The sequence below is a fragment of the Betta splendens genome, chromosome 8 (assembly GCF_900634795.4).
Source record: "Betta splendens chromosome 8, fBetSpl5.4, whole genome shotgun sequence".
Lineage (NCBI taxonomy): Eukaryota > Metazoa > Chordata > Actinopteri > Anabantiformes > Osphronemidae > Betta > Betta splendens.
In genome coordinates this window covers 11,580,771-11,591,291 of record NC_040888.2, presented here as the reverse complement: position 1 = coordinate 11,591,291, position 10,521 = coordinate 11,580,771, and the positions used below count along the sequence as shown (strand labels likewise).

The 10,521-nt window shown below is 44.4% G+C and overlaps 1 protein-coding gene and 1 long non-coding RNA gene across 2 annotated transcripts; one reads left to right on the top strand and one right to left on the bottom strand.

Annotated features, from left to right (window-relative positions):
• The first annotated feature begins 5,127 nt into the window (after positions 1-5,127).
• On the top strand, positions 5,128-9,941 carry LOC114859824 (potassium voltage-gated channel subfamily A member 1-like). Its single transcript, XM_029157836.3, has 2 exons — positions 5,128-5,808; positions 7,232-9,941. The coding sequence occupies exons 1-2, from the start codon at positions 5,128-5,130 to the stop codon at positions 8,108-8,110; spliced, it is 1,560 nt and encodes a 519-aa protein (XP_029013669.1). The 3' UTR covers positions 8,111-9,941.
• LOC129604443 (uncharacterized) lies at positions 5,432-6,152 on the bottom strand. Its single transcript, XR_008695298.1, has 3 exons — positions 5,854-6,152; positions 5,646-5,776; positions 5,432-5,571 (listed from the first exon to the last, which is right to left on the bottom strand). It is a non-coding gene; the product is annotated as an uncharacterized LOC129604443 (long non-coding RNA).
• Positions 9,942-10,521: the final 580 nt, after the last annotated feature.

Below are 10,521 nucleotides of genomic sequence, written 5' to 3'. Positions count from 1 at the left end.
TTTACGGTGATAGAGTGAGAACTGTGGCTGTAGTGACGAGTTAAGACAGAAGTTCTGTCTTAGAAAACGAGCCCTCGCATTCTAGCTGTGACATCACGCACTCTAGCTCATGCAATATACAGTACACTAATGGAAAAGCTGAAAAATCACTAAAACCAAACGATATTTAGATGCTCACAAGTCAAAAACTATACAAAATATGAGGACGTTGATTTACAAGGAGAAAGTTGAACGATGATAGACGCTTTTGAAGTTTAAATGATTTTTTATTTTTTTATTATTATTAACAGCTGGCAGCTGGTTACAACAGCTCCTGTCTTCTTTGTTCTATTTAATACTTTCTTTGCTTATTTATGCTTATTCTTTCCTGTTTTCGTTAAGTATATTAGTGTAGTGTACATAACTTGCACACAACTTCTACAGTACATAGTTTCTTTTCTTAATTTTTCCGCAGTACAAACGCTGCCTAATGGATAATTTTCATATGCTGCGAGCGGTCAGGACGCAGGACAGCGGTAAGAGGAAGGGAGGGGGCCTGGCTGTGTTTGTTAACATAAGATGGTGTAAACCAGGACACAGCAATATTAAAGAAAAACTGTGTAATAAAGACATTGAGCTGATAGCGGTGGGCATGAGGCCATTCTACCTGCCAAGGGAGTTCACACGTTATACTAATCGCTGTGTATGCCCCCCCCTTTGCTAATGCTGACACAGCCTCTGAGACCCTGCTCTCAGTCACACCAGACCCTCCAGGCTGGTGCAGTGTTTTGCCAACAAGCCCTGGGTCACCCCGCTAAAGAAGAGGAAGAGAGCGTTGAAATCTACTCCAGCACCCAGGTGAGAAATGAGCTCAAGAAGATCAAAGCCAGGAAAGCAGCCGGACCAGATGGCATCAGCTCCAGACTCCTAAAGGCCTGTGCAGGTGAACTGTGTCGAGTCATGGAATATGTCTTCAATCTGAGCCTCAAGCTGAGGACGGTACCACGGGTCTGGAAGACCTCATGCGTGGTACCAGTACCCAAGACACCGCATGCCAAAAACCTTAGCAGCTTCAGACCAGTGGCTACATCTGATAAAGACACTGAAGAGACTGGTCCTGGATCACCTCTGCTCTACGGTGGAAACCTACCTGGACCCGCTGCAGTTCGCCGACCGATGTGGCATAGGAGTAGAGGACGCTGTCTTCTTCCTCCAACATTGAGCACTTTCTTAATTGGAGAAGCCCAGCAGCACTCTGAGGAGAATGTTTTTTCCAGTGCTTTCAACACCATCCAGCTGGTGCTTCTTAAACACAAACTGGAGGAGCCTGGTGTGGATGTCCATCTTACAGAGTGGAATATAGACTATCTCACAAACAGGCCTTGGTTTGAGAGAGCCAGGGACTGTGTGTCTGACACTCTGACCTGCAGTGTAGGGGCCCCACTGTACTGTTCTGCCTGTACTGGCCCACCTTCCTCTTCACCCTCTATACATCAGACTTTAGACACAACACGGACAGCTGTGTTCCGCAGAAGTTTTCTGATGACTCTGCAATCGTCGGACTGATCACCGATGATGACAATGCAGAATACAGAGGACTTACTCAGGACTGGTGCCAGCGGAATCACCTCCTGATCAATGCAGGAAAAACGGAGGAGATGGTGGTGGATTTTCGCAGATGTAAGCCTGCTGTCATCTCACCAATCCACATCCAGGGAATGAACGTTTAAAGAGTAGACTTTAAGTACCTGGGTGTGCATCTGAACAATAAACTGGACTGGACTCAATACGAATGCACGATCAACATCCATGTTTTTGATTTGCTTTACCCATTATTTTTATTTTCCTTTATTTTTATAATAAATCAGACAAAAGACAACTCTCTTATCTGTCTCTTTACGGGAAATTTCCACCACAACATCTAAAATATAGATCCTTCAGCAACATTGATTTTTTTTAGTTCTTCAAATACTATGGATGGTGCTGTTTAGAGATGTTCTGTCAGCAGTTAGTGTGGCACAGCAGTTAAGGGCTTGACTCCAACCCTGAAGACTCTGAATATATGCAAAACCGATCTTTAAATATTTTTTAGCTATGTATTCAATTCCAGCTGTTTTTAATGTTTAATCTACTTTCAGCAATTCTTCAGCAATACATTTTGCAAGCAGCCAGTGCAGAGAAGGTAATGTAGGAAAAATGTGATCTCTCTCTTTCTAAGTCCTGTCAGAACTCTGGATACATCATTTTGAATTAGCTGTAGGCTTTTTAAGGAGCTGTTATGACATCCTATGAGTAAGGAGTTACAGTAGTCCAGTCTAGAGGTGAATCAGTTTCCCTGCATCACTCAGACTTCAGACACAACACGGACAGCTGTGTTCTGCAGAAGTTCTCTGACGACTCTGCGATCGTCGGACTGATCACCGATGATGACGACGCAGAGTACAGAGGACTCACTCAGAACTTTGTGGACTGGTGCCAGCGGAACCACCTCCTGATCAATGCAGGGAAAACAAAGGAGATGGTGGTGGATTTCCGCAGACAGCAGCCTGCTGTCATCCCATCGATGCACACCTAGGGAAGGGACATTGAGAGAGTGGACTCTTACAAGTACCTGGGTGTGCATCTGAACAAAAAAACTGGACTGGACTCATAACACGGATGCACTGTACAGGAAGGGTCAGAGCAGACTCTACCTGCTGAGGAGACTGCGGTCTTTTGGAGTGAGGGGGCCACTCCTGAAGACCTTCTATGTCTCTGTGGTGGCATCAGCCATCCTGTACGGTGTGGTCTGCTGGGGCAGCAGCATCACAGTGAGGGACAGGAAGAGAATGGACAGGATTATCAAGAAGTCCAGCTCTGTCCTGGGCTGCACTCTGGACACGGTGCAGGAGGTGGGTGAGAGAAGGGTCCTGGCTAAACTGACATCCATCATGGACCAGGACTCTCACCCACTGGAGGACTCACTGTCTGCTCTGGAGAGCAGCTTCAGTAGCAGACAGATCCACCCTCGCTGTGTGAAGGAGAGATATCGTAGATCCTTCCTACCTGCTGCTGTCAGACTGTATAATCAGAACTGTTGACCTCGTCCCACTACAGTCACTCACCCACTGCATCAGTGGTTTTTATAGCAACCTGCTCTGCACAATATTTGTGTAAATCTGTGAACAATCATGTATAATGTTACCGGTACAAATCTTATACCCATTACCGTGCAATAACCCTGCAATGACCTCATACTCACTCTAACTGTACTGTACTGCTTTGTACTGTGCCAACACAAACTGTTCTGTACCTGTATTCTCGCTCATCTGTACTGCTGTTGTGAGAAGTAATTTCCCCACTGCGGGACTATTAAAGGTTTTCTTATTCTTATTCTTATTCTTATTCTTATATACATACATAGCTGAGTATCTTTTGCAGACAGTACCCTGTGGTACTCCATAGCTAATCCTTGTGCGTGTGGAGAATTTGTCATTAACATGAACAAACTAGAATCTGTTCAACAAATAGGATTTAAACCATCCCAGCGCTGTTCCTTTAATTTAATTCTATGTTTTAGTCTCTGTAATAAAATGTTATGATCAATTGTATCAAATGCAGCAAGATCTAACAGGACAAGGGAAGAAACTAGGTCATTGTCTGAAGCTTAGAGAAGATCATTAGTGACTCTAACCAGAGCTGTTTCTGTGCTATGATGTTTTCTAAATCCTGACTGAAAATCGTACAGGTTATTCCCACTCAGGTGTTCAGATAATTGTTTAGCCATTTTTTCAGAAGCTTAGAAATAAAGGGTAAATTTGAAATTGGCCTGTAGGTTTGACTACAACCACCATAAAAGCCTGTGGTACATATCCTAAATGTAAAGATTGGTTGATTTGATGTATAATGGACAAGCTGATTAAAGGTAGAACGTCTTTGAGTAATCTGGTTGGGAATGGGTCTAAAAGACAAGACGACTTGGAATAGTTAAAATATTTTATATATCTTATTCAAAGAAAAATGTTTATCAATGTTTACTATTAATCTATAAAACAACTAGACAAATAAAAGTAGAGCCATATTAATACACAAAACATTTAATGGATGCTACATAGACATCAGCAATAGGACAAATACACAAACAACTATAAAATCAATAACAATAATATTCATTACCATATTATAGTATAAGTGTTCGAAGTTGTAGTATTGAGACAAGTGTTTGTCCAGCAGATCTGGCTTCATCTTAGTTTTGCTTGCTCTGGTTTCTATTTGTATAAAAGTCTGTGTAAACTACGATAATACAGTTTTATGTTTATGTTCTATTTTAAAATAGATGATGACAAGGAAGCTATAAAAGCAGGTGACATGGAGACAGAAACCAAAAAAAAATTGTGACCATATGTTTGTGGTGTCATTACAGCCTGAATCATGATCATCAACAGCAAAGCTTTAGCTTATTCTTGGCCTCTTCTACTTGACGCAAAAATGTACAGTATGTTTAAGAAAGAGTCTAGGGTTGAGAGGTTGACATTTCGGGGCAGGAGGGTTGTTGGGGGAGACCAGAGTGTCAAAGATTGAATTTCAACCCAACAGCATTCCCTGAGGATGAGAGAGAGAGAGAGAGAGAGAGAGAGAGAGAGAGAGAGAGAGAGAGAGAGAGAGAGAGAGAGAGAGCACAGGACAGCAACTGAAGACTACGAGTGATCTTAACTTCCCCCCCGGCTGCAGATTAACACCACAGCAGCTCACAGAGGAGCTATGTTGGTTGCTGCACCACCTCCTCCAAGACGACACATAAAGGCCGGATGATATAGTGGGGAAGAATCATGACATGGTCTGCCCAACAAATACCCGAGGTGAAGGTAGAGTCAGAAACAACTGAAATCTGGCTCCAGTCTGAGCCTTAGGTCCTGCTTCATACTGCTATACTGGTGATGAGCATGGAGCTAACTGCATGCATGGGAATTTTTGCATGGAGAGTCTAAATGATATGGTTTAAAATTTACCAGAAACACTGAGTTCTTCAGTTTCATAGACAACTAAATATAGGTAATATTAGGTAATATATTCTTCTTGTTCTTTTGTTTTTGCATTGATAGATTTGGTTTGTTCGGAGTAAAAATAGACAACAAATGAAAGGCAAGACAGCATAAAACGAAATGAGAAATGGATGGTGATGACAAAAAAAGAGGTACAGAAGGAGGGAAGACGGGAAACCAGACTACTGAGGACGCTGGTGATGAGGACAAATGGACCAAAAACAAGCACAATAAGCTGGAGAAGGAGAGCAGCGAGAAGGAGCCCAGCAAAAGGAAGAGCCGGTCCTGTCGGTGGAGGAATGGCTGCGCCCTGTCCGAACGCATCGCCATCAACGTGTCCGGGATGCGTTACGAGACCCACCTCCGCACTCTCTCCCAGTTCCCAGACTCCCTGCTGGGTGACCCCAAGCGGCGACTCCGCTACTTTGACCCCCTGAGGAACGAACTCTTCCTCGACAGGAGCCGCGTGTGCTTCGATGCCATCCTCTACTTCTACCAGTCCGGCGGGAGGCTGCGGAGGCCCACCAACATCCCACTGGACATCTTCTTGGAGGAGCTGCGGTTCTATGAGCTTGGAGAGGAGACCATCAGCCGCTTTAAGGAGGACGAAGGCTTCATCAAGGAGGAGGAGAGGCCACTACCCACCAACAATCTGCAGCGTCGCCTCTGGATGCTGTTCGAGTATCCTGAGTCCTCCAGCGGAGCCCGCATCATCGCCATCATCAGCGTCATGGTGATTGTGATCTCCATTCTCATCTTCTGCCTGGAGACTCTGCCTGAGTTCAGGAATGAGAAAGAACAGCGGGAGGTGAGGCTGGTTTACATGGTGCTGACACACACAAGGGCCACTTACATGCGTGAGGGTTCAGGGTGAACAGAGGTTGACAACGTGAGGAAGGATTGAGGTGAGCATACAAGGACGTCAGGTGCCGACAGGCGTCACTTTGCCAAACATAAATCAGCAGTCAGAGCCCATTTCAACACTGGTGGGAAGTGGAAGGCAGCAGAAGCAGAAGTGAAAAGGAGAAAGCAAGCATGAGGTTTTTCCCAGATTATTTTGGACTTGATCGTAAAACCCGACCCACTGATATAGCGAGGACGGAATGAGGGGGGTGAGGTAACAAGGAGCAGCATAACCTCTGGTGGTAAAACAAGAGTACGGGCGGAGGAAGATCAAGCGGGGTTCCTGTCAGAGAAGAGGGAGCTGCCAGAGCTTTTATGTAAAAGCGGGTCCTTCATAAATACCCAGAGAGGGACTGAAGCAGTTAGAGGCAAGGAAATGAGACAGGTTGGTCTCCAGTTACCCTTTGGAGATCTGACGGGTTATATATAGCGTTAGGACAAGCAGGAGAGCACATCGGCACATAAACCAACGTCTGTATTAATACGCGCGGTGACTCATAAGCTCCACACGGACACCGGCATGGGAAAGAAGTTTACACATCAACTTTTATGATGACCGTGACAAAATCAGAGTCGCTCCGTCGGCCATCGGCACCTGCTCCGCTCCATCACTCGCACACGCAGGCGCACAGCCCCACGCGATCACAGCATCCGGCGCAGTGTGTCTTCACTCAAAACCGCTCAGAATAAACTGGTAAAACGTGCGATGAGACACGTTCCTGCGTCTATGTGCTCCGTGTGGAAGAAATGTGTGTGACACCTGACAGTGGAGCTGTAGATCTCGCAAACATGACCAAAACATCTCCATGGCGACGGTCTACAGAGTAATTCAGCACCTTGATTGTAACTTGAGTGAACCTGACATCTTGCAAGTCCAGTGCCTTTCTTCACATATGGCCAGTAAAGAAATATAAAAACATTTTCATTTACAGTGTTAGTGAATCAACACTTCATCAAACACTTAATAATAGTAACTCGCTATAATTTGTTTATATTAAAGTCTGGGGGGGAAATTGGGCCAAGACTGAAAACCGAGAAGTTAGCACAGTATCACACGACCCACAGAACCCGATGACAGACATCAGGCTCCAAATGTGCTGAGGACAAACTTTCACAATAATCCGTTGCTCTCACTTACTCCGCACCGCCCCCCTTTTCTCTGTCCCTGTGTTCTGTTTATATTCATCTCCATGGCGCCTCCTCCTATGACCCTGCCCAGGTCAGATAAACAACACATGATAACATTTAATTGGCGTCTGTTGATTTGCTTGGACTTTTATTTTCCAAATCAACTGTAACCACTTTTGGTCCATTTGTTTGTTTTGCAGCAATACACGACCGTACCTCACCCCACCATCGCCAATGAAACCATCCTGATCCCCCCCGTCTTTAACCCCTTCCTGGATCCCTTCTTCATCGTGGAAACGATCTGCATCTGCTGGTTCTCCTTTGAACTCGTCATGCGCTTCCTCTGCGCCCCGAGCAAGGTGCACTTTTTCAAAGACTTCATGAACACCATTGACTTCTTCGCCATCATTCCCTACTTCATCACTCTGGGCACGGAGCTGGCCAAGGACAAGGGGACGCAGCCGTCCGTGTCTCTGGCCCTCATCAGAGTCATCAGGCTGGTCAGGGTCTTCAGGATCTTCAAGCTTTCTCGTCACTCCAAGGGCCTCCAGATCCTGGGCCAGACGCTGAAGGCCAGCCTCCGAGAGCTCGCCCTGCTCATCTTCTTCCTCTTCATCGGCGTCATCCTCTTCTCTTCTGCTGTCTACTTCGCTGAGGTGGACAGTCCCAAAACAGCGTTCACCAGCATCCCGGAGGCCTTCTGGTGGGCTGTGGTCTCCATGACGACGGTTGGTTACGGGGACATGTACCCGGAGACGGTCGGTGGAAAACTGGTGGGCTCGATGTGTGCCATTGCAGGGGTGCTCACCATTTCCCTGCCCGTGCCTGTCATTGTGTCCAACTTCAGTTACTTCTACCACAGAGAGACTGAGTGTGAGGACACTACGGAGTTCCAACACGTCTCCACATCACTCTGGGAAAATAACCAGGAGGACGACGGGGATGATGACGTGATGGACGAGGGGACTGGAAACACGGGGGACTCTGCCCCCCTGTATGGGCAGAGCAGTCCCCTCAACAGGACTCAACTGGATCAGAGAGAAGTGAACCTCAAGCAACCTCTGGTCACTCAGGTCTGACGTACAGCAGATGAGCAGATTCCTCTGTTGTGGAGAACCCCGGTTCATGCCTCTCATGGGCTCATGGCTTTAACATTTCTGGCCCCTGCATGATTATATTTGACTTACAAGTACACAATAGTCATCTGCTCTCTGTGAGTAAATAAAGGTTCATCTTCGCGCTGCTGTTTTAAATGCACATCAAAGTCCAGATGAATCCAAGAACAGTAGGTAATCTGCTTCGCAGCCGCTTCACAGAATCAAAAGGAATTACTTTTATTTCATTATACCTGCGTTTTTAAAAAATCTAATATGTCCAATATGCCAGAAATCAAAGCCTTAAATGAAAGCAAAGCGCACATTAAAGAAGAGTGTAACACAAGCCTCCTATAAAATCACATCCCTCACATCCTCCAGCAGATGCTTCCTGCCAATAGCTAATTCGACTGTTATGGGTATGAAGCTGTACCCTAACATCTGCTGGATGCATGTCAGCGCCCGGCTGCAGTTTGCTTTGGTTGATGTCATTAACCCGAGGCTCCACGTCCAAACTCTACTGTCAATGTCTTAATAATTGCTTCTTCTTTATTGTTACTTTAACTTTGCTCAAGCTCTGTCCTTACAACAGCTGTTGTGAGATCCGCATATATTCCTAGGGCTGAGGACAGTACGTGTATGTAGCTGAATCTTTCACTTTAATAAAGATGGAGTTTTATCACGCATGTCATGGATTTCTAAATTCCTTCCACATGGCTCACCAGGTTATGGAGAGGCTGCACTAATCTAAACAACTTTTAAAAGCATCCCAGTGGATGGTTAAGTAATATTAGACAAATTCAAACTCTATACTGGACTTTAGAGTTATAGTTTTAAAACTAGAAACTATTTAAAAAGCCAGTGAGGTGCACAGTACATGTATGTGCGGCGTGTCTGTTCTCTTCTGTCTCATGTGATGAGTGCTTCAACCTCTAGATGTCAGACTGTGTATTGAGACAGCAGAGCTGAACAGACTCATTCAGAACATATGATCCACAAGACTTAAATCATGTCACATCTATTCTCTCTGCTATATGTACATATGGTTTATGTAGGAAATCCTTCCTACTAGTGTGGTCATGCAAATATGATTATTGTGAGCATTTACAGCATTTACTTAAAATTAAATACAGATGTTTGGAAGAAACCTTTTACTGGTCTTTGTTACTGTTAAATTCGACGAGAATTAAACGACAAAAAGCGAATATAAGTTTAAGTGATGGTATAAATGAATCCTGTGGAAAAGTACACAACAGAAACAGGCAATGGAAAAACACATCCCTATTAATACAATGATTGCTGATCCCAGGCAGATCCTGAACAGCAGCAACCTGTGAGCTATTAGTTCATTACAGCGTAAAACAGTTTCCAGGATCTTGATGACAAATTCACTTTGCAGAATCAAAGCAAGACTGGAGTGAAGCAGTGTGACAGCAGAGAATGGTGAAATGATGCACTTAATAATATCTGAAATATTCTGATCTAAACTGAGGCTAATCTGTGATCTAATTACTACACAATAACTATATCCATCCACAGAGTCTGGCGGGACAAATGTTACTCATTATTCGTGTGCTCAGATCAAGTCATAAACATAGACAGAATCATTTTATACTGTATTTTCCTCTGGCACGTTTTAAACAAAAATAATCTGTTGTGAATCAGTGTATTGTTTATACTGGATGGAGTGAAATAGAAGAAGAAGAAAGAGAAATATTTGTTGTAGTAGTAATATTTGACTTTGATTCATTTAAAAATTCATTGAATTGTTTTGGTTCATCTTCAGCTTCAACATTAATAAAAGATTACTCAAAGATTTTTTTTTTATCTGTGATTGCTCTAGTTTAGGATTCAGAAAACGTTTGTTACATGTATTAAGCTACAATAAATAAAATATTGAAGAACCATAGGTGATCCAGAACTAATTAAATACTAATAGGTTCAAGCAGACGACACTAGATGTGGTTTTGTAGCAGATGATGCTCCTCTGCTACAGTGATTAAATTCCTGAGCCCCTTGTCGCCTCAGTGGTGTGATGAAGGGACATGAACGGGCTCTCTCTCTCTCTCTCTCTCTCTCTCTCTCTCTCTCTCTCTCTCTCTCTTTTCTGTGCTGTTGAACAGATTTGTTTCATTCCACACATACCATTAGCTCGACAATCAATCATCATAAATTAGAGTTTCACATATTTGTAGAGACAGACCTCAGGTTGTCACATTTCTTTTAGGCACTGACCTGCTGCTTTTGACCCCACCCCCCCTCCCCCCACGCGACATGCCGGCACCCACAACCAACGTCAGTAAGTCCTGCTTGCATTTACCCACAGTGCCCTTATGCTGTCTCGGAAGAATGAAAAGGACTGACGTCTTTCTGGCCATCTGCCACCCCCCCACTCG

What these genes read in the sequence shown, in the direction of transcription:
- LOC114859824 (XM_029157836.3), top strand. Translation starts at nt 5,128, where the DNA reads ATGGATGGTGATGACAAAAAAAGAGGTACAGAAGGAGGGAAGACGGGA. An exon ending in ATGAGAAAGAACAGCGGGAG is followed by an intron (nt 5,809 to 7,231) that starts GTGAGGCTGGTT and finishes TTTGTTTTGCAG; the next exon opens with CAATACACGACCGTACCTCA.